The sequence below is a fragment of the Coloeus monedula genome (genome assembly GCF_965178545.1).
Source record: "Coloeus monedula genome assembly, chromosome: 2".
Lineage (NCBI taxonomy): Eukaryota > Metazoa > Chordata > Aves > Passeriformes > Corvidae > Coloeus > Coloeus monedula.
Window position 1 is genome coordinate 77,449,536 of NC_138782.1, and position 25,574 is coordinate 77,475,109.

The 25,574-nt window shown below is 33.4% G+C and overlaps 1 protein-coding gene across 1 annotated transcript in view; it reads right to left on the reverse strand.

Annotated features, from left to right (window-relative positions):
- Positions 1 to 25,574, reverse strand: part of GRIK2 (glutamate ionotropic receptor kainate type subunit 2) — a gene marked incomplete at both ends in the record, with an annotated part of 355,572 nt that overhangs the window by 204,438 nt on the left and 125,560 nt on the right. The window contains 3 exons of the mRNA XM_082276818.1: positions 9,576 to 9,749; positions 12,542 to 12,595; positions 16,021 to 16,202. Coding sequence (XP_082132944.1) covers positions 9,576 to 9,749; positions 12,542 to 12,595; positions 16,021 to 16,202 — 410 coding nt within the window. The remainder of the gene's footprint in view (positions 1 to 9,575; positions 9,750 to 12,541; positions 12,596 to 16,020; positions 16,203 to 25,574) is intronic.

Sequence of the window (25,574 nt, forward strand, 5' to 3'; positions counted from 1 at the left end):
TATGAAAGTCCCCATGAGGTCAACATATGAACCCCTTTAAAAGCAAAAAGTGTGCTTTTTAAGTGACTTAAAGAGATAAGCAAAAACTAGGGGAAGCAATATCGCTTATTAGACAAATCTATAAGTATCTGGAAATGGGGAAAAAAAACCCTCAAAATTCAAGCACATACACTTACAAGTCTTCAGCAGAGAAAATTGCATCCCCAGAAGCTTGTTTATTTCCACCAGCTATGTCAACTATTCCAGTAAGTAACAAGTATTAATTAGTAACAGACAGAAACAGCATTTTCTTGGTTTTAATATATGAGAAGCATACAATGAATAAACACTGTTCCAGCTTACCAAACTACATCCAAAATAACCACCTGAATATTCAGAGACAAATATGTACCTATGATTTTCACTCTTTTCTGCTCCATTGCAGTATGTAGTGTTTAATACCCCACTTTAAAATTAAATAAAAATTTTAAAATGGTAGCTCTTCATCTGCTTACCCTATCTCAGCCTGGAATGCATGTAGCAAACTAAAGATTAGCCAAATTACCCATAACTTGATTTCCAAAGGACCAGGATTTTACCCAGAACGTACTTCCAAGTGTCACTATTAAGAGTAGTACATTGCCAGTCCTAACAGGCAGTGGCACTGTGAAGTTGATAAGCACACAGTAAAGGCTAAATTGATGGTCCCTTTTCTCCCCAAAATATATTATTTACATTGCTGCTTAACCTAGCATGACTACACTGTCACCATTCTGCATCCTACAATGGTAACCATAATGTTTCCTAGAGTTATTCATTCCTGCAGATAAGTCCACTGATTGTCAGCTCTAGTTATGATGCCTCTCAAGGCAAGTTCTAAACACAACAGCAAAGAAAGAATATAAAAGTAATCTTTCTTTTGGTTCACTCTTTCTGAAAATTTACAATAAACGCAGTGTATAAATAACCATTAAAATTAATTTCAGAATGCATATACTAAGAAAAATATCTTCATGGTATCATAGAATTGCTTAGGTTGGAAAAACCTTTAATATCATTAATCATTAATCCTTTAGTCCAATCATTAATCCAGCACTGCCAATTCCACCACTAAACCACGTCCCTAAGTGCCACACTTACAAGTCTTCTAAATGCCTCCAGGGGTGGTGTCTCCACCACTTCTCTAAGCAGGCTGTTCCACTGCTTGATCACCCTTTCTGGGAAGAAATTTTTCCTAATATCCAATCTAAACGTCCCCTGAGATGACTTGAAGCCATTTCCTCTTGTTCTGTCACTTGCTACTTGGCAGAAGAGACCAACACCCACCTGTCTAAAATCTCCTGTCAGGCAGAGGTAGAGAGCAATAAGGTCTCCCCTGAGCCTCTTTTCCTCCAGGCTAAACAACTCCAGCTCCCTCATACACTCCTCATAAAATTTGTGCTCCAGACCCTCCACCAGCTTCATTGCCCTTCTTTAGAAATGTAATCTTTGACAGATTATGGTTACTTAGTTGCAGTCCTCAGACTTTAAATTCTATACAGTGCAGACACGTGCATATTTCCTGAGAAAAGGCACTCAAGTTCCTATTTCAAAAAACAACCTGTGCTTCAGCTACTCTTCTACACTGTGTAGGAGATCCTGCAGATTGCACAAGCTCTGCCATTTCTCTACTTGCTGTTACACTGAGTTTCCTCTATTGCTTTGCAAAGATGTAGCAGCATGCAGATTTCTAACATGAAAGCATGATAAAAATAAATGGTAATGTTAGTATATTTATAAATATATACATACATCCTCAAACCACACCTGGAAGAATTCAACTAAATCTTCCATAGGAGAGAAACTGCAATTTCTGCTAGATGCTATACAGCACTTGGACATATCTTTCCTTTGGGATACGATGATAGGTTTCTGCTCTATCCTGTCTCCTAAAATTGTAAAAGTTACTGTATACAGTACTCAAATATGTAATAATGCAATTAATTCCCAAAATAGCTGACAAATCATTTCTAAAACATCTTACAGCATGAAATCCTGCATAGTCCCTAAACTCATGAAATTAACTGTGCCTAGGGGAGATTCTCAGCTTGTAATGCAGTAATGAGTAATTGTTTAGTATTTCCTTTGAAGTGCACATTTGTTGCTACACTGTTACTAAACACATCTCATCAGCAAATCCAGAAAATTCTTTTAGCTTAAGGCATAATTATAAAGCTGTCTACATAACAAGATATACTCTTTGAAGCTCTAAATCAGAATCCAAGACTCTATTTCTGTAACAAGTATTTCTTTTTATTTTTATTGATCTTTTCACCCTGGGAACCTTAACAGCACCTTCTTCTCATCCAGTTCTCCTGTCCAGTCACAGTGCCTGATAGCAGTTACTAAATTATTATTTTAGTAGCTATTCCAAATATAACTGCTATTTCCATATTGTCTTGTGCAGATAAGAGATTGTGGTTTCACAAATATCCTTTTACCATCAGGAAAACTAAATTACTAATTTGTATCAAGTTATTCAACAGCTTGTACTATCACTGAAAATACTGACATCAAGGATAAACAAAGTCAGACAAGCTCCAGGAGTATGCTGAAAAAAAATCCTGAATTACACCATAATTTTTTTGCTTCCTTTATGAGGTATGCAAAAAAAAAAAAGAATTTTGGAGAACACTTCTCAGAAACTATGAAATTTATGCAGAACAAAATTAGGTTAAAAATATATTGAACTAAATATGCAAAATAAAAATAATGCTAATAGAGTATATTTCCATTTTTGAATCTCCCTTTTTGGATTTCTTGAGTCAGTAATTAAGAGTATCATTTTAACTCTACTTGGTTAAATTCTAATACCCACACTTATTACAGCTTCACTTTTTTTTTTAAACTCACTCTTTTACTTGGATCATGCTGTTTACCCAAACCTTGATTAAAATGGATTAGCAACACCTAGATTAAAATTATTGGGATTTGAGGGGGTGGGTTTATTTTGTTTTGTTTGGTTGGACTGGGGTTTTGTTTGGGGTTTTTTGTTGTTGCTTGTTTGCTTGTTTTTAAGTAGAGCAAAGAACTTGGGAAATACATACTTATCTTTCAGAGCAAGAGTGCCCTCAGTATTATTAATGCTCAATTATCAGACATGGGAGTTATTTATCTCTTTCATGAAAAACATCATTAAGCATTGGTTATAACATGATAAAAAAACGGAATCCCTTTTTTTAATTTTGGATTACTCTCTTAATCTTTTCCAATTTTTTATAATGCAAAAAAAGGGTACACTTTCCAACATTAGTAGCTTAACCAAGCTAGTTTAACATGATTCAAAAACCTTCACCAAAAATAAATCAGAGAAATCTGGTTGATTACTGTGCTCTTTCACCTGATTACCTGTGGCCATTTAACATGGTCTTCAAGTATTGGTCCAATTCCTTACAAGGTTTTAGGATTTTTAAGCAGATTGATTTAATGCAACTGGAAATACCTCATTGTTGTCCATCTATACTCACTGTTTGACCATACATTTTTTATCAATTCTTTATCTTGACCTTGGATTCAACATAAGTTCTGAGAATATTAAGTTAACATACCCACAGAGCTAAGAAAGTGAACATTCAGATAAATTAGATTTTACAAAACAGTCACAAGGTTTAGACATAGAGAGGTTGCTTACTGGAAGCTTTCTTACAGTCAGGGGAAAAAGAGAACAAAGAATATAATATATAAATATATCCCCACCCAGTCTTTTGTGTGCAAATATGAAGAGCTAATTAGGGAAAAATATCTACACACTTAGAAATCCAACATTATTCTCTTTTTTATTTCCATTCTCAAATACCAAAGGAATTATAACTTCAGGATTTTTACCATATCTCTTAAAATGCCTAGTTTCAAAATTAATTACCTAGGCAGCTCTGTGAGTAAATGCCTTTGTATAGTCCTTCAATTAAGGATAATTATGAAGGTATTAGAATCTCTCCTCATGATCTTTGCATCTTCTTTACAGTTATGTACTTAAAGAAAACATTATTGAATCTATTTTCGTTACTGGAGGAAGTCTGTACATCAGCTTTAAAAATTTCAAAACTTTATTAATAAAATTTCATCTCCCTTTTTTTAAGCAAATGAAACTCCCATGCACAGAAAGGAATCATAAATCCATTCTGCATATGCAAAAAATCTCTAGGATTTTCCCTACAGTATTTAATATCACTCTAAATTTCAGGGGGTTTTTTCAATTATCATTTTCATTTACTGATAAACTAATAAAAAAAAAGGCAAAAAACTAAAAAAGATAATTAGTAGTGAAAAGAGAAAGTGCTTGACTAACTAATGCTCCATTCTGCCAGACAGCACACAAAATGTATCAGCTGCAAACTGTGGTTTTTCTGGGGTAAATGCCTAAACACTGACCTTGGCTCTTGCATTCAAGAAGTACCACAGTGCTTCTCTGCACCTCCCATATATAGCTACTAAAGTGGGCATTAAAGAATAGAATCAATAGTTAGAAGAGAAAAAAAAAATCACATTCTTTTCTAGAGAAGACGAAAGCAGATAGCTGAATTAGATGATAGGCAAAAGCAATTAGTAAGGAAAACTTTATGTTATTTAAGCAGCAGGGCTTGTTAGGTCATCTTAATTATGCATGCTAAATTCTGACTTGAGGCACAGAAAACTGTGAAGATTAATAGTGGTAGAGTAAAAGAATTCTGAACTCATAACACTTTATTTATGCTCTATTTTGCTTGGTGTGAATCATGGTTGTCATATATAAATGTGAAAGTGTATGTGTGCTCAGGGTTTTGTGGGTTTTTTCCTCTTTTGATGTAATACTTGTACAGACTCAACAAGTGAAGTCTACCAAAGTAAAGTTTCTTTAATATAGTATGTTGCCCCTCTGCTTTCCAGATATTTCTACTTATACAATACTGCTAGAATTTAATAAAAATATTCAGTCATAATAATTATCATTTTTCCATTTTGCAGGAAAATTCAAAATTCATATTTTACTTCAGACTAAAATAAGGATGAACCTCTGCAAATCCAAACTTTTTTAAGAAAAAAAAATAGCTGAAGTGATAAAAATTATTTTCATTTCTTTATGGTTTGTTTGGGGTTTTTATTGACTCGTACTGTAAGTTCATTTTTCAAGAAGAAATCGTAATGTGGTTGAAAAATAGTGTGTGTTTATTAATGCCAAGTCATTCTGTTCAAGTGGTTGTTAAGTACCAACCACTTTCAAATGTCAGAATTCAGTATAAAGTTGGTGAAAAATAACAGTAATGAGTATATGGTGTATCAGAGAATAGTTTAAAGAGCTTCAATCTAGTTAGAAGTTGTTTAGAAATGTGATAGTACAAGGTTCAAATGCAAACAACCCACTTTGTCTGGAGTTTAACTTCTATAAAGTGCTTTTTGAACTGCTAACAAGTAAGAATATGTGGTGACAAGCAGGGAAATGCATGAATGAATGAATGGATGTTTGTCCATTTGATTTTCGTAGGGTAGCCATTTTGGATTTTATTTGGAAACATGTAAGAAGCCAAATTTTAAAAAAACTCATTTATATGTATTGCTGAATTAAGTCAGGAAGTGCAGAATCAAGTCAGAATTAATTAAAAAGTTTGTCTGAAAAAAAAAAGGGACTTTGATTTTAAATGGGCAAAAACGAATCCTTTGTTTCCTTTGGACTTTTTCACCCAAGTTAACAAGAAGAAACAAGACGATGATACGTAGACACTGAAACATTGGATACAGTTAATTCTACTAACAAGGGAGATAAAGTATTGCAACAGTTTGATCTTTCACTCTTCTTTTCTTCTGCAATTTTCTAAAGGCATGGTTTATTACCTGTGGTAAAATTATAATTGACAAATTCCTGTACTTTATTATAAGAAATAAAAGCCAAGGCATGTCCCAGTTTCATGTGATATTTACTTTTTTAAGTACTGTATTTTTCTTTTTTTCTGATCAGTGAGAGTATGGTGATACAAAAACAATGATCAAAGTAAATACTAGACTGCTGAGAATACTTAAAATAAAAAGGACCATTAGAAATTTAAGAAATAAATATAACAATTTAAGTAGCTTAGTAAGCTATACTTAGTGTGCATGTGCATATCTGCATATATAGTTAAAAAGATACAAATATACTTGAATAGCAACACATTTAGATTATTTTTTCTACGTGATGAGGACAAGTATCATTTTGATTATTCTCAGACATTAGGAAATATGAAAGAACCACCAAAAGCATAAATTAGATCTATTAGTATGTGAATGATGATAGAAAAATCTCTTCAATAAGAGTAGACCAGCAAGACCCCCTTAGAACTTCTATGTATCATATTAAAAGAATATTCACATTTTTCATTTTGTTTAGAAATTAGTTTAGACTTTAATAGAGAACATTTCTTATAAATCATTTTTTTTAAACAAGCATACATTTTACCTCAAGAAATCTGCGTAAAGAAAGTGTGTATAATCTGACACAACACAGCAAGTGACTTCCAACATTTCTACAGATTTTCTGCAGTCATGGAAAAAGCCAGTTGTACTGTAGTTACTCTGCTAAATCATAGAATGCATTTACTTTCTTTGTTATACACATAAGTTTTTTTCTCCAAAGTCCATACAAAGAAATACTTAAGAAATCCTAAGAGGAGAGTGAAATGTGATTGAAAATTTGATTTTGATCACTTTTCCTCTCAGGTGTGGTAAACCATCACCCTTTTCAGAGCTGTGCTGAGGAACAGCCTAGAAACAAAGGCAAAACTATCATAATTGAACTCAACAGGATTCACACTCGAAAATGTGACTTGGAACATTATAAGGGGATGAGATGGAATTTTATAACAACTTTTTATTATATCGGGATACTAAAGGTAAGATAATTAAGAGGAAAATTGTATTCTAGTTAGAGAGTTATACAAGCCTACAGAAAAGACCTTGAAACAACCATTAAGATTGGGAACTCTATGCATCATAAATAAGGAAAAGCAATGTCAGAGTTATATTGATAGTTCAAACTGTCATAAGGGTAAATCAATATGGTGAAAAAGTGAAGGGTAGAAGTACCTTACACATACACAAACACCACTGGAGCTTAAAAACCTTGAAATCCTTAACTGTCTGGTTTTATGGTTTTACACCCCCAGAAAACATTTAGTCTTCACCGAGGTCTCTAAATGTTTTATACAAGCCTCAGGTTTTTATTTGGCATGAGTTTCAGGTGCTTTAAAGTGTGATTAAATGCCATTTAGCTACGTGGTTCAGGCTGAATGCATTCCCATTAAGCAGTCTTTTTGCTAATTTTTTTCTGATTAAGCTGTAGCCTTTATCAACCAGTGAAAATAAAACATATTTCCAGTCCAGCCCATATCAGTTAGAGTATTCCATAGCAGCAATATCTATGGAGAGTCTTTGACTCCCAAGTCCATTTCTGACTTTAAATATAAGTGAACAACAGTGACATGAAAGTCAAATTTTACACACTTAACTGATTTTACAACATCACTGGTAATAAGTCAGTAAAGTGGCTTATTTTATTCTAGGCACAGAAAGAATATTGTGCAATGGCATCATGATGTGACTTTCACACCTTCCAAATGCACACGCTGTGGATGGTTTTTCTGTATCTAAGGGCCAGATAAAAAGAGCTCTGTAATCTCATAATGCTTGCCAAGATTGCCCTTTAAATATAGTTTAAATATTATCTACATGTCTCAGGTATTTAAAACCCAGGTAATCAAAGAACATTTACACGCTTAATCAACAAAAAGAATGAATAGAAAATATTCATCCCAGTCTGTATGAACACTTGGTTCCACTTAGAGCACAGAGGGCTCTTAAAGGTCCAGAAGAGAAGCCACTGTGTTTTTCATGCACTTTTTAATACTTTTCTATCCTGAGGCAAACTAATGGTGTGAAGTATTATTCTTACACAGTCATATACTAGCAATTATAGGTTTCTGCCTCACATCAGAAGCTTTTCTGAGAAAAGCACTTTCTTTACAGCACCACAGGAGATGAAAAACATGCACTGGGCCCACAGAACTTTATTCCAATATTTATTATTCCATTATTTTTTCACCATGGCCCTAAGTTCTCATAAAGTAATTATCAGTAGTGATCTTTGTAAATATCCAATGGTTTGAGATCAGTTACATCTTTGATCAATACATAAAAGATACAACTACAATGAATGAGAAGAAGTGATGAAAATTTTAAGTTCAAAAAGGAAAAAATAAAAAAAAAGAAAGTATTAATGTAAGCAAGGAAGCATGAAACAATGACTTACAGTAATAAGTAGCAGCTATATATAAACCAGATGTATGCTTCACGCAATTTTCAGATTTTCAGGGGTTCATTTGCTTGTTTGAAATTATTTAGAAATATGAACAATATAACTTTTAAACTACTGTATGATGTAATCTGTAAAGTGCAGTGCAAGGAAATTAGTAAAAAAAATTTAAAATGTTTCAAGTTATCATGTTCAAGACGTTATATACAGTAAGTATATTAAAAAAAAATGTTTCTCTCTAAAAAGGGTAATTTTCCAGAAAAAAAAATTAAATTAACTTGTTAAAATATTTATTGTAGTTTAGTATCTAATATCTTTAAGATCCTTAAACCTTATCAGTAGAAAAAGATTGTTGATTAGCTGTGTCATGTGGAATAATTAACGCAATCTGATAGATTACTAAAATTCCTGTCTTCAAGAAATAGAATTTGCTATTTTTCAAATGGAAGATGAAAAGCCTAAAGAAAACCAACAAAAAAAACCCAACAAAAACAAACAAACAAAAAAAAAATCCCCAAAAAATAAAAAACAAAGCCAAACAAAACCCAACTACTTAAATTGCTAAGTGGCCAAAGTGGAAAATCTTCCAATTTTTGAAGACTAAATCAGACCTAATGTAGGATGTTTTTTAAAATAAATCCCTCCTTGACATTAAAATTCCAGATTTAATTCCAACTAATGAACAGAAACTCACCAAAACGTAGCAATGGAAGTTTATATGCAGGAATATAATTGTGATTTTTATGAACTGAAGTGAGGCCAAAGAATAATGGGAATGGAAGGAAAAAGTAAAAACAAACAACCAGATTAATTAATCAGATTAATCTGAAGGCACAGAAAGTGGAAAAGATAGTAAAAAGGTGCTGTTTATAATATTAATAAAATATTTTAAAACAGGATTTATGTAAAAATTTAAAAGTACACATTATTAATGATTGAATTGTAAATGAATAAGACAAAAAAGAGAAAAAGATAATTGTCATTAGCTTGATTTTTGTCCCATAAAAAATTTTCACCAGCAAATTAGGGAAATACAGACTAGGTGATTTTGACATTTAGAATATGGCATTATAATTTGAAAAAAAATGCAGTAGGTGTAATTTTGAAAAAAAGTTAATATAGTCATGTATTCAATCTGAAAAATATTAACAGAAATATCACAGTTACTCTCTGACTCATGTTTAAAATAGTTTTTGGTTACATACCTCTAAATACTTTTAGTAACAAACAAAAAGCTAAATTTTCTTTTAGCTTCACAAACATATAAAAAAAAGGAACCAAATACTGGTATTCATACCGTCATAAATCCATCCAGCAAACCTGAATCAGGCTTCGGGGGTGCTTGCAAGCGCTCCATAGACCACTTCTCAATGATAGATGACACCTGGGTATTTTCCGTGTTTAGAATTCTGAATCCAGTCATATTAACACCACTGTACCGATAGGGTTCCACATCCAAGGCAAACAGGTCCTGAAAAAATTACCATTGTATAAATTCTGTAATACACTACAATTGCTATTTCAATTGCTGGACCATCTCCCCAGATGAAGGCATGGTAATTTTTCAGTGCTGTTTATGCTAGGAAGTGTGTTCTGCTTGTCTGGGGGCCCCGGTCTGTGAGCAAGTAACTTGGCTGCCCTTATAGTGGGAGTAATCTGATTCTCAGTGGAAGAACAGACTTTCAGGAAATGTTAGTCCAATTACAGAACTGTATTACTACTAGGTAGGCTAAAATACAACACTAAGCTTAAATATTATTGTTAATTGTTAAATATTAATATTAATTGCTAGTTCTTGAACTTAGAAGAAATCAAACAGATATGAAATAGTAAAATAAACTGAACAAGAGTTTCCTTGCACTTTCCCTCCCAGTAAAACTTAAACATGTTATTCTTGGGAGGGTAAATTGGTGGAGGGAATTGGATGGGGAGTGGGGGTGGTGGTGAGCAGGGACAAGGGAAAATGTACAAGACTTTAAATTTAATCAAATTTTGGCTCAAGAAAATAAATTCAAGGGTGTCCTAGTGCTTTGATCAAATCCTAAGAAGCAATGTAGAAACAGTACTTGACATCAGGAAACTCGGGTCTAAGATCAAGTCTTGAATATGGAGAAAAGAAAGATGTAATCAAGGTTATAGATAACATATTATTTCCCTATAACATAGTTTATTGAACATAGAAATCTTCCCCATAATTCATAGCCAGTCGTTAATCTAATTTTTAATTTAATTTTTGTTGTCAGGTAGTGTTAGCTGTAACGCTTGCCTGAATCCATTTTGTTTATTGGCTATAGCTGAAGAAGATTAAATATTGTGCTATGGAAAACCAGAATATAACACCCATTGTTAACATCACTAAGCCAACAAAAATATCAACCAGTTATCAATCACTACTAATTTTTAATTCTGTAGCTAGCAATTATGATATAATTTCCCATACGTAATATTTAATATATTAAGTTGTGTCAAAATTCATTTAAAATAACCTAATTCATATCCTCTTTACGAAGAAGTAAAACATTTTATTGCAAACGAAATGTTGGATGGAACTAGAACTAAGTTACATCTTTCTCTTTAAAAAATTCTTTCAGTTTTCACTGTACAAGAAGTCAGAACCTTGAATGCAATTTTTTAACCCAAACATATTCATGTTTACACTGGAATGTAATAAATAAACACAATATTATTATGCATATATCACAAATGGACACAGGTCAGTGTATTAATGAGCTAGTGCATTATATCCTGAATCAATCAAGAGGAGATTACACAGAAGACTGTTGTAAGCACTGTGACTGGAAAATTTATTTGACAGGACTTTCGCCATGTCAGGTAAGAAGCAATTAATATATCAAAACAGCTAAATTCTGATGCAAGTTCCAGAGCTACATTGCAAAATCAAAATCTATCATATGTTTGTGCACAGTAAATTATCTCTTTATAGTTTCAAGTCAATATAAAACTCTTGTGTCCATAGAAAATCTAATGTTCTAATAAGTAAATGACAGAAAATTCTCGTTTTTAAATAGAGGTTTAAGAGTGAAAATTCAATGCCAATGGACAGCATAGCCCTCAAATGAAAAATTTTCATCAATAGGAAAATAAAAGTCTTAAAAATAAAAAAAAAACCTTTGAAACATCTATACTCCATTTTTATGGAGGGAAATCTATTTAGTGAGGGAAATTCTATTGCATGCAATCGTCAATCTATAAGTGATAGAACAATTTATCCTTCTAAAATAAGACAGGTATTTTTGCAGGGCTGGCCTTTGAACTTCACAAATTATTTTCCTTTCTATTCAACTAGCTATTTCATGTTAATACTTTCCATGAACTTCTGTTTTGTGGTTTGGAAGAGGACTCCTACCCTACCACAAAGGACTCATTTTCATAAGAACTTAAACATCAATGTGACTTTAAATATCGGTCATTTCAAGCATGGTTTTGCCAAGGCACATCTGTCTCATGTTTTTCTCATACTTTTATTTTAAGAAGCGTAATGAACTGCAATCTAATTAGACAAAATTGAATGCAAATTCAAGACAGAGAAATGTACACAACTCTAGAGACCCGGTAGTCTCCAAAATAGTATTTTGCGAACTTTTAAACTGCTTTTTAGTTAGGTTGTGGTAAGCAGGAAAAAGGTCTTCATGTATGTTTGTTATGTTTTGTAAGAGCATTCGCATTTTAAATGTTCATTTATTGCAAGTGATAGATCCAAGAATGATCAAATTCCTTCTAAGTTACATTTACAGTGGACACCAAAGAACATTGCATAATTCATGCACCTAAAAAGCTCATGCGAATTGTTAAGTAAAATACTGCTAAGATTCACACCAAATTATTCATGAATCATATGACAGAGAGGAAATACCTTGTAAAATGTTGGATTAAAAATATGGAATATATGAGTAAATTTTAAAATGTCATAATCTTCACATACAAATAACTAAAAGATAAAAAGGACAAAATGCATAAAATAAGCAATGATTTATGAATTATACACTTATCCTTCCTTGACAGTAAAAAACTGCAGTGCTACAGTCAGATGCTTTTTCTGGTCTACCAGTTTCCAGGGCACACTATTGAACAATAATTAAACCATCCTGATGAGTTTTCACTGAAAGTAAGAAGACTCAGCAAAGAAAACATCTTGCACTCACACCGCATTCCAGAAAGAACTTTTCCACTTTCTTAAGTAATATAATTAGGAAAGTAACATCTTTGTTTTATGTCATCACTATGTTTTTACAAGCCACTTACCAGTGTGGTAAAGATATAGTGATAGTATTCTGTCATCATCCCCATAGCTAAAGCCTTGAAAAAATAAACAAAAGATTAATGTTTCTGAGGGCACATAATACATTTTTACCACACTTACATTGCAAATGAAATGCTGTAAAAGAACACTACTAAGATCAGACTATAGGGTTGGAATTATACTAAAATTAGGTCAAGCAAGTCATTTCTTAGCAGTTAGAGAAGATTACTGACTATTAAAGGAATTTATGAACCAGATCTTCTGATAGAAAGAATATTATTAGGCTGTTTAGTGCAGTAAATGTAAAAGAGGCTTGTATTTTTACATACTAATGGATACATTAAGTTACAACACAAAATTTGAGTCGACAATATTTTCATTCATTATTGAACCCTTCCCTTAAAAAGAATTACATAATAGGATTTTTTTTTCTATTTTGATGAACAATACCATGCATTTAAAAGAAGGACCCAAGCTATATTATACATGTGCACATTTTTCCAACCATGGAAGAAAATTATCTTGAGTCAAATTTTGAACAGCAAGATAGATACCACTTAAATAAAATTCAAGAACAAATATTCATAGAATTACTTTATAAATTCAGGTATCTATCCAGTACCTTCTTCACTCTTGCTAACTATGTAATGCCAAGTATTTTTTGGTAAACTGTGCATTTTAAAAATTCATGCTTTCCTCTCAACTGCATAAAAACTAATATTTGTAGATAAAATCTATGTCTCATCATATTTATTCATGAAGGGCATTTTCTCCTGAAAAGCATGTATCTTCATGCTCTGCACAAAAGCTGCCTTAGTATTTCTTCCTTTCCAGGAATTATCAAAGGAATTCTTTGCTAAGTTGCTACCAGATGGACCACTTTAAAGACACTGAAGGCCACAATTACACTACTGGGACAATACCAGAATTTGTATTAAAAAGAATTGTCAGCGTTCTGAAGACTATGGGAGACTTTTTACTTGTGACATTGCCTAAAAACGGATTAAATGAATAGTCTATATGATCCTTTCCAGGGGAAAACGTCTAAAACCAATCCAAATGCCAGTTGCAGATCAGATTTTATATTTTAAACAAGATTTTGAAAGAAAACACATTGCTTTTCCAAAGAATGCCTATACTTGTGTATTTAGAATTCCACAACAGTACTTAGAACTATAGTGTTCCAGTAGCAGTTAAATTCTCTTAAACACAGGAAAACCACATTCCTATGAGAAATATTATAACTTTGTTAGGAACCTTACGACTACCAACATTCTTAGCTTTTAGAACTTTTTTTTAATAAAACCAAAGTATCTTCCTCTATATATGTAATACATTTGCAGTCACCTGTATCATAACTGCTTCTAATCAAGTCTTTCATACTCCAAAGGATCCCTACACAACATCCTACGCATGTTCCTTATTCTGCTATGCGATGATGCTGCCTCTTTTCCAGGTCTTCCTTCTTTCACTTTCTCACTTCTCTAAAGATCTCACTTCTTTTTCCTCTTCAAACATTGTAATTTCTCTGTTCTCATTATTACAGTGCTTCCCTAACCTTTTAAATTATGTATGCATTCCCTGGTTGCCTGGTGATGTAGATAACAGTGAGATTTGCCTTAATTTATGTATGCTTGTCTGATTAATGGGATTTTTTTTTTACTTTTCATTACGTATTTTTGGCCAGCAAAGAGTAGTTGCCATTTCACTGGGCTCTCAAGGTACTTTGTTTTTTCTATTTTCAACTTGTGTTGTCTTCCACCACCTTCACTGTTAATCTTTCCAATCATCCTCTCAAGCTGAAACTCCTTGTCATGTCTCCCCAGATTCATCCCTCACTTACCAGGAAAAAAAGTGGATCAGGTAATAATTCAGAAATAGATATATAAAGATTTTTTTTCAATAATCACTTATAAACACTATATTTGGAATATTAACACTAAATAATAAATATATTCTCAAAATCCCTTGTGTCAGTTTTGACAGCAAGTGCTCACATTCAGCTTCAGAACCACAAATTTTAGGCATATTTAAAGAATTGCAGTATAGGACCTGAATGAAAAAGTAAAAATCTACAGAATCTGTATAAAGATCTAAAACACTCATGAAAGAATTTTTTCTGTATCTTCCCTCTGTAATCTTTAGGATGAGCAGCGTACTTTGATAGAACAGTTTACAGTTTGATTTAAAGAGCCTGAGTCCTCACTCTTGGGACCTGGGACATGATTAAAGATACAATGCTTTTAATTTTGTTCCCATTTCCCTCTATTCATACATTTTTCACAATATTGTATACTGTGAAATAAAAGTTCCTTTTCACCTAAAAAGTGCTAGGTACTGTATAAGTAATGTATCTCGATGGAGTAATTGTTAGTATTGCATCTTAATATTGCTATCAACACATTTTCCATCTGCATTGTTTACATTTAAAATATTTAAAATAATGAAATGTACATTTAATTATTTGGGCTAAAGAACTAGAATAACTAGGCTTACATTTAGAAAAAAACACCAGCAGAGGTTTAAAATTACTAGGAATTAATAAAAGTTTTTCAATAACTGAACAATAAAGAAAAGAAATTATATATTACGTGTAGGTTAACTAGCAATTTTAATTGTACCCGCAATAATACCCATAAGTACCTCTAATGAGATGTATATTTCCAACTCTTAAATACATTTTGCTTTCAATTTAGATCCTATGGTTTTCCAGCAAGCATAATATAAACATGAATTAAAGCCACTAAAAGCTATGCATTAGAAGTGTAGAACACTGTTTCAGTTTAGGTATTCTCCTTATCTTCTTTATTGGAAGTCATAGCTTAATTAAAAACTATGGGGAAGATGGTCTCTGAGCCAGCTAAGTATCTGGAATTCAGCTGTATCTCACCTACTCATCTTACTTGCACACAATATTTTCAAAGCATCTATCCAAATGTACTTGGGTGTTTTGTAGTTCCAAAATTACTGCAAAGAGAATATGGCTCTGATAGGGATATCAATTCTGTCCTCTCAATGGAAGACATTAATAGTGTCTATTGGTAACATACTATTCAGATATCACTACCTGATTAGGAATACACCTCTTGGAAGCCTCAAATAAAAATAAATATATAGATAAAGATATACATACGTGCATACAGATTTGATACATAAAATAACACTAAGCAAGCATTTAAAACCATGCTTAAAGCATCAATTTTCCAAAGTACCAGTTCTTCATAGTTGAAAGAATAATATTCCTTCATGTTCCTCCTGAACATAAATTGATTAATCTGTTTCTTTATAAAAACATAATTAAAGCACCTATGATTTGTGTCACTAATAAAATTACCTCTGAAAGCCTTGACTGATTTTCAGTTAGGCCTCAATAAAACTGACATACAATTTCCCTGCTTGTTAAATACCATTAGGTCTGGATAATACTTTTATGAATTAGGGATGAAAAAGATTAAGCCATCTAAAGCAAAATGAGGATTACCTGTTTCAAGATGCCTGCTGCCATTTCATGGCTGCAGTCAAAGATTACATGGAATTCTTTGCCTCTTTTCATCTCCTTTAGCAATGGCTTTGCATCTTTTGTGTCAGCTGGTAACTGACGGATTTTTAGTCTTAGGTTGTACCGTGATGGAGCCTTGATGAGCTCTTGTAATCGAATGAGACCTTAAAGAAAACAGGATTCAGGAGAAAAGAAAATTATCAAAACAAGAACCTGAACTGCTAGCAGGAGAACATACTGTAAGCATTCAAAGTTTCCTGATTTTTTTTCCCTTCTCAGTTGGTTGGAACTGATACACAAAAATGTTATGAAAAAGAAAAATTAAGTATCTGTACTCCCGACACTTTATCACAAGTCTCTTTTCCCTTAATATTAATGGACAGTGAGCAGCCTCAGTTAGGATTACCTTAAGACAGACAAATCTTCCTCCAGCATTATCATGCAGTATGACATTCCTCTTCTTAGAACATATTACTCTAATTCAATTAAAGCCATATCCCAGACTAATAGTTTTTAATCAGACTAGCCAGTCTCTGAACTAATGAATTAAGTTTACATACAAAGTTGTGAATAATTTCAGCACTGTAGAACATTCTCACGTGAATCTGTTCTCATATTTCTATACTGAACCACTTTTCAAGAACAGCAAGAGACAAAAGCAGCTCTACACTACTCTGCAAGTTTTGGAATCGAAACCACTCCAGAACAAAATTTACTATGTTTGTGGAAGTGACTTTGAAATTAATTTGATTGTATAAAACATTACAGTGATTCCTGATCAAGTTTTCTGTACAAGTGCTGAGTATTTTTAATACAGCAAGTGTTAAAGGGAAGACTGATTGTTCTTTCTCTACTGCAAACTGTTCTTTCAAAGCATTGTTTACTCAAAAGGGCAGAGTCCCTAATATGCAAGTTTTATTCATATTTTCAGGTGTTACACCAATCACCTTTGTTACACTTTTGGAGGTGGGATGGACTGTTAAGCTGTCAAGGAGCTTTGAGATGGGATGGAAAGGGGAAAAGTGATGCTGCTTTTCTCTCTGTAGCAAGCTTAAGTTACAAAATTTTAATAAATGAATGTAAGAAACTACAAATTGACAGGTCCCTTGATCTATCCCCATTGCTTGCACCAATAAAATACAGTTTTGGTCTTTTACTGTTGGTCCAAGATTTGTTACAGAATGACAAGAAGTGTTTTCTTGACTAAGGAGTTTTTGAAGTAAATGTCCTCCAATACCCTAATGAATTAAACATTTAGTTTAATTAGTCTGAGAATCACAGAATATTCTAAGTTGGAAGGAACCCACAAGGAACATCAAGTCCAGCTCTTAACTGAATGGCCCATACAGGGATTGAACCCACAGCCTTGGTGTTATTAGCTCCGTACTCTAACCAACTGAGATAAACTCAAGAAACAGTAGTGGCCAAAATCCAAGAATTCCAAAACTTCCAGGCTTTGTTCTGTTCCAGAGCATTACCCAAGAACATCAGTCCCTAAAGGTCCTAACTGGGCTGTTCAAGAATTAAAAAAAAAAAAAAAAAAAAAAGTTGTAATCTTCATAAATCTTATCATTATTGGACTACCTCAGAGAATCCCACCAAAATGTGAAATAGAAGATTTACAGATGCAGGAACTAATACTGGAGCAATTAAGGGCTGACAAGGAGAATACTATTATAGTGTCTGCCTTCTGTATTACCTATGTATCTGATAGAGAAGTGATGAGCAATAAACAAAGTACCACATTGGAAGGCAGTACAAAAGATAGAAAGCTACCAAAGCAACCTGAGTGTGAGGATATGGGGAAGAAAACCTATGAATGCACATCTCTTCAGTGCACTGACTGGACCTCAGTGCTGGGACAGTACAGATGAGCAGGTAAGTACACGAAGAAGTATTTATGTCTTCAATAACTGTCAATAACAAATAGTAACCAATGAGATTTCTCAAAATATATCTTAAGATAAATTAAATCTGAGAAATAAGCAAATTCCAGGGGTTTCGAAGCTATGTTTCTTCTCCTGTCCTCATCAATGTGAAATAAAAAGCAAACTTAAACTTTTAATGTGTAGTCTTGTTCATAGTTCCTACGTGTAGCAGAATATTTAATTTTATTAATAGTTACAGTGAGCACATACTTCCATTTTTAAAATTTTAACATATATATTTCACCATGCTTCCAGCCACCAGCATTTGTAAAGTTCAGATGGATTATGGCAGAGAACAAAGCAAGTTCCAATCTACTAAATTACTCACTTCAGTAGTCCGCTTGGCCACCCACTATAAGGAATAAACTTTTTGCTGGCATATGTTCAACCCCTTCCAGCTTGCTGGGCTCTCAACAGGATGATTTTGGAAAACAAATCCCCCTCACTTGCAAGGGACTGAAGACATGCCACTCTGTGGAGAGTGCATGGTGTGGGGTGCTACTGTGAAGGTGTGCCACAGGTGGCAAGTACCACTGCCACAGTTACCCTACAGCTCCTCGCTGAAGAGATTGACCTCACAGAACAAAAGAAAATCAGACAATGCTGAGCATACCTTACTCTGGTACTTTTTATTTCTTTGGTAAAGTATTGAGAAGCAGGATTTCCTCATTCAGGCATTAGTGGGAATGGAGAGCAAGTAAAGGCTTTCCAGTTCTGGATCACACTTCAAAAGCTGGATCTTTTAAATACTAATTAAAGGCTAGAAGTTTCCTTCTACACTGTATCTACCCTTCGGAATGTAGCATTTGTGTTTTAAAAAGTGTGCAAAACAATAGATTCGTTTCACTGGAAAGTAAAGCCCACCAAAATAATTTCCTGAAGAAAAATGGCATAATTCATCTAAAAACTAACAAACAAACAAAAACACTACCATATACAAACAAAATCTTTTCTAGATTAAATATTGAGCAGGGGGTCATTATTTGTAACCAAATTAAAAATTAAGCACTGGAAAGATATAACCTAAAAGAGCAAGGTTCTATATATAAACTGCATCACTTGGGTTCATCTATGGACAGTAAAAGCTTACCAGCTTCTGGTTGTCACTGATCTTCTCTTCCCTTGAACACCCTAACATACTGGCTTCTGCAAGAATAGTTTCTGCAGTAGCAATGGGCAAAAGAAGTTCCAGGGGAACAAAATATTGCACAGTTGAGAAGTAACCACGCAATCCACATACGATATAAATTCTGCCACTATCCTTTAATAACAGTCTGTTTGAAATTCAATATTTCACAGCTATCAGACATCATATGTTAAAGGCTTTTTACAGTAAAACTAAAGCCTTGGAGTAACAAAAAACGATGTCTCCCTTATTTAGTGTCCTTAACAGATAGTCCTGAATACATCAGGTGAAGTCAGACAAATTAAGTGTTTGCTTTAATTTTTAAATGTTACCAAAATTTGTTCTATTTTTTCACTTCCTCCATTTGGATGATTGAGATTCCTAAGACTCAAAGAAGATTGCTGGTTCCTGCTGTGTGTAGTTTGTCTGTGGGACTCAATTTCTACCCTTCTATCCTCTGTACATATTGGTGAGGGCCAGAGTAGTTTTAGGTAAAACAAACATGTTTCTACATTAACTAAGATTTTTGAGCTACTGTTAATACCAAAGTTTCATTGCTGTTGTCTGACATTAGAGGAAATGTCATAACAAGTTGATTATGCAGGATAAAAGTAACAAGCTGTCATGTACTGAGATATAAAAGTTTCTGAATCAGAAAGGGACAGTTTCAAAAGGACACGTATATAGCTTATCAGAAGAAGAGGTATCAGAGCCTGCAATGAAGGGAGGAATACAATTCAAGAACTGCAAGGACTATGAAGCTAAGGATAAGATAAGTCCTTTCTTCACCATGATTTTGAGGAGATCTAGAATTTTTTTAATTGAATACTTGTCTAGAATAATTTTTAAATAATTGATTTAAAATATAATATGAATTTCAGGCCTCAGATGAAAAGGTGACCTGTTATTTTATTACGATTTACAAGACCCCAGCGTAATGCAAAAAAAACCCCAACAAAAAACTCCCAAAGCAAACAGAATACAACCATTTGCGTGTATAAGCTCCTAAAAAAAATCTATTTTACAACAGTATAGAAATAATAGCTGCATTTTGGGAATGTACTTCCTGCACTTTCTTTCACCAGGGACACCTTTTTCCTGTCCCTTTAAACTCTCAATTCCTTCTTTTAGCAGCCACTGTGATAGAGCCCTACCTCTGAATGGCTGGGAAGAGTGCGGTGTGAGTAACTCTTTTCAGAAGCTGCCATCAATTCATCTTTAAGGAGAATCCTGAAGGAGCAGTTTGTGAGCTCTCCAGCTGGCATCTTCCTCCAAAGAGATCAATCACATTACCTCCTCGACATGTTCAACTTCAACCAGTCCAGGAAGCAAGAGACTCAAGTTTGTTTTAAAACCTGTCTCCAGCTCAGCAGTCTTGCAGGCCATTGCTATGCCACCTGGCCTGCTCATCAAACTATTTATCATTTCCATTAATGCTGCCTTTGTGCTGCACAGGAAGAATGCAAGCAAATGCACTTTGCAATAGGCTGAACACATGAACCTTTTTCTGTACGAAAACACTAATGCTCTTTAAAAGGCTACTCCTTATCTTCACCACATCAAAAATTTCAAAAACTAATAATATACTGCTTTGCAGAGCCACCAGAGAATAGCCTCTCTATTTTTAGCAAGTTGTTTCTTCTCACACCTCTCTGTACTCTTCTCCTTCCCTGACAGCCCCCTGCCCAGTTTTTTTGGTTATGTCTCAGAAAAATCTCATTGTGTATTGGGCTTTGAAAGGGGTATGGGTAGAAGGGAGGAGAACGTGGGTTTATTGGCATTGATAGAATGTTTCGCATCAACTGGAACAATTCATTGCTGCAAAATAACTCACAGAGATTACCCGTGAACTCTAAAGCTTAGTTTTATCATTCTCACCTAAAAGAAAAACCCCTCTAGTGAAAGGATTAGAAAGAAATTGCACTAGCTAGCGGGGGTTCTCAAACAGTGGGCTGTTCTGTGTTCTCTGTGCTGTTATATCTAAAACAGCAACACCATTAAGAAAAGCACAGAGAAAATAGAGACAAAGGATAAAGACAGCTTGATGGACCTTTCATATTTATTAATATTAAGCTTTTTTACTACATCAAAATCATTTCACTCAATTCCAGCAGTGTAAACCATCCTTAAAATTATCATCAGTTATATTTAATCCCATTAAGATACAGTAGCAATGGTATTTTTAATGGAAAAAGTTCTAAGATATGCAGTCCAGAAAAAAGAATTGTCTCCTCACTGCAAACATAATTAATGCAGCTCCTTGTTAGTAGTTTTAGAGTCCGACATTTTAGCAGGATTTTTCAATCTTGTAGGTGAAAGATTGGAAAGCAATCAGAATAGTACGTGTATGCATGTACATATTTTACAAATATTAATGCATCAGAGTCTGATGCCATCTGCAACTTGCAATATTTAAAATGTACTATGATTAGTGGCAATGACATGAAGAAGAGTTCAAAGATATCTAGTGTTATGTTGACTTATTTTTCTGTTAAACTTGACTTCTACAAGGGAAACGATGGTACTGTATCAGTAAAAAGAAGGAAATGTGTCTAGTAAATGACTTCAAAAGAATTTTTGCCAAAGAAAATTCTATTTAACAAGCCCTTTGTCAAAAATATAGCTATTCTGCTTCAATTGTCTTTAGCTGAAAATTTAAAAATTAGATTCATGAGGGCAAGCCAATACACAAGAGTCACCCATGATAATAGTAGTATTTGCTCAAATGACTTCTGGAGGTGTATTTGTGCAACATAATTTCCTTTTGGGGGAAAAAATGCAGATGCATAAATGGTGCACAATGTCAAACTACCTATATCTATGTACTTATCTCCTTATCAAACCATACAGTAATGACTACTCCCCAAACTCTTCCTCTGACATACAGAAGAACTACTGTTTATAAATCAGAACAACCTTAGGCTATATTGACATGTTCTGTCACATCCTAAAGAATTCATTCCAAGTTCCACATTGCCCATATGTGGTCTTTTGGCTATACAAACACATTTAAAGAATTTACACTGCAGTAGTTTGTGCTTTAGAAAAATATAATTTGATCATCGAGTTGGGATTTTTGAGGAGAGGGACAGGAAAGGGTGGGGGTTTTAGGTAATATAGTTCTTTTGAGCATATCACTAACCAAAAGTTTTAGTCACCCTGAAAAGACAGTTCTGGACCACTGAGTATGAGAGCAAAAATAAAATTTACATTATTTCCTACTGAATATATTTTCAAAAACTGTCTCTTGGATGGTAGCCATGCCAGTAATCAGAGAAAACTTTTCATTCCAGGTAGTTTTCTTCTTACATTTGTTTTCCCAGATTGTGAAATAGAATAGAATCATAGAAACATTCGGTTTGGAAAAGATCTCCAAGATCATAGAGCCCAACCTTTGACCAAACACTACCATGCCAACTAAGCCACAGCACTAAGTGCCAGGTCCAGTCCCTTCCTTGAACACTTCCAGGAATGGTGACTCCACCATCTCCCTGGGCAGCCTGTTCCAATTCTTAATATCTGAGAAAAATACTTCCTTCTAAAACAAACAAAAAAATAGACAGAACTATATTTTTAATTAGACATGTGTGTGCAGGTATGCATATGCATTTGAAATACAAACCTCATTATTGTGAAAGATTTAAAAGTGCCTAGACTAGGCCAGAAAAAACAAACAAACAATAAAAAAACCTCAAACCCTGATGCCCCTTTTTTTGGACTTAAAAAAATATAATTTTAAAATAATTACTTAGTACAGAAAAGCACAAGTGTTTAAAACTATATTCATGACTAATATTGAAGTTGCAATTACTTAAATGCCATATATAGAAGAGACTACCTTTAGGGTTAAAAAAAAAATCACTGAACAAGAAAACTATAGATCCAGGTTTAACTCCATAGACAGTCAAGATTTTTATTTTGATACTGTGCATATCACTTAATTTTTCTGTTTCTTGGGTCTTAGCATCAGAAATTTAAATGCATTGTACTGCTGTTTCAGCTTAACCAGCTGTAACTGAAGAGCAAGGCAATAATCAGCTTTATTGTTTTCCTTAAATATGCTAAGCAAGCACATCAGAGCATAGGTGCGAACGTCTTTCTTTTATAGTTGTAAATAGCCAATCCCAATTCACCTTATTTCCAGTAACAATTCTTTTCTAATAAAGGCTTTGCAGTACTGCAGTGGAAAAAAGACCTCTACCTCATCCAACACAGTTCCACAAGAGAGAATCAATGTGCTACTAAAGTTCAGAGAAGGCCTTCAGTTCATGGAACAGTTTTGATCTTGAAGATCACCATACCAAGACGAAGAAAATTTTTTTCATGCCATCTAAGTACTTATCAGATAAAGCATACGGCAGTTAGAAAAAAATAAAAATAAAAACTCAGTCCTGTCCATCCTTTCCTCACCTTTGCATCTAACGTGAAAATGTAAGAAAAAAATAACATAATGGAAGGAAATGCTGAAAGTTAAGACAACATTATGTCTTATTAAAATATTAGATTTGCCATGGTTTTCTAGTCTCCAGCTACATTTGACATTTATATATGTCAAATGCCCTATTATGATATGCCTGATTTGAAATGTTGTTATTCTGTTTTCTAAACATGTTTTTTTGAACATTTTCATAAATTTTTACCATTAATTCAGTGTTATGATGGTGACAGCAATAAGAATTAACAGTCCTGGGCATTTCAAAATAATTATAATAATTGTATGAAATACGATCTCTCAAGTGCCTGATCTATGAGCAGCGCAGTTTAATGAGGGTGAAGAGGGGGAAAAAAGGGCTGTATCACAGTCAAAGGATAAAAGATTTTGTCAAAGATGTCAGAATCAATGCAAAAAGATGCAGTAGAACAAGTTAGCAATTCCTAGACATACCACAGAAGTATTACTAGTGTATCAAACTATACAAAGCTAAATAAAAAAACACTGTCTACTATAAATCAAAATTGACTTAGCTTGAAAAGACACATAAATTAACATACTCAGATGAAATTTCCACTAGCTTAGCACATTTATTCTTGGAAACAAAAGCAGTTATCTTTTTGCTTTAAAAAAAAAAGAATTTCTAAGAGTGCAAGAGAAAAGATAACTCTATAATTGAAGCTGAAATGAACTAAGGCAGTAATATTTGAACTGAGTGACTGCAGAGCAAGTCACAAAGGGACTGACATCACAACTGTATTTCACAGTACTCCCCCAACCAGAGGACAAAATATGTAACACTGAAATAGGAGTAAAAGTGTACTTAAGTTTGGATAAATCTTAAATGTATGCCCCATACAAGATATGAAACTGATCTTTTCTCAGTTTTTCACTTAGCTGAGTAAAAAAACTCCTCTTTCATTTTTCACTTAGTTTTCCTCTCACATATTTCTGTATTTGGACATAATAAAAAAGTTTTCAGTCTTCATGAAAGAAACATTTATTTTGATCATATGTTCCCAAGGCAATTTTCTGTAAGATTTAAATTTTTAAGTTTATTCAAACCCACAAAAGCAAAACAATTTAAAGCACTATTTTGAATATGTTCATTGTTATAACTTATGGAAATATTACCTCCGCCTCTGTTAATAAATAAATGAAATTTATTTATTTATTTATTACAAATTTATTTATTTTAAACCCATAGTTGTGTTTTTGTAATACTGAGTCTTGTTGCAGTAAGTCCAAATTCAATTACTGGCCAAAATATGGGTGAGGGCTGTAGTACATGTTTTCCTGAAAGATAGGATAGAATCATGCATTTTGTTAACTTGTTAACATTTATTTTACTTTTCAAAAAATTAATGAAATCTGTAATAGAATTATTTTCAAAGAACAATTACAGGTCCATTTACCAAAAAAGAATAATAGAATTTAACTCTTTCTCTTCAGAAAACTAGCTACAATAATTATTAACATTCAAACTGCATAAAGACTAAAAGTGTTCGAAAGTAAAATTTTAACTTCATAACATCCTCCACACTGCTGACATATTCATATAGCACTAGAAAAATATTTTTGAACTTTATTGAATAAATGGTGCAATAACTGTCTTAGTAAAGGAATACACCAACCAGCTACATCCAAATACCACAAACAGGTTTAGCACAGAACTACTAATTGCATTTTCACTTGAAACTACTGTGCACAGCACTTGAAACACTCTGTATTTAAAAGACACTATGGAATGCGTAATCAGCCAGGATAATATATCTTCATTGTCCAAATTATTAGTGCTATTAATTATGATAAGTTGATCAAATTTGAATTTATTAAAGAAAGCTTAAAAATCTATTGTCTTCAATAAAAATATTTAATAAAAGTGTTACAAATGCTGTAACCTCTCTGAACTGGTGACTGAAAAGATGTGGAACAGAACTACATGCCATTCCAGCTTATATGCATGGGAAGCTTCAAGTCCATTTTGTTCTCATCAGCAAATATACCCCTCCTTTAGATACTCGTTCCATCCATTCCACTAAAGCAACAC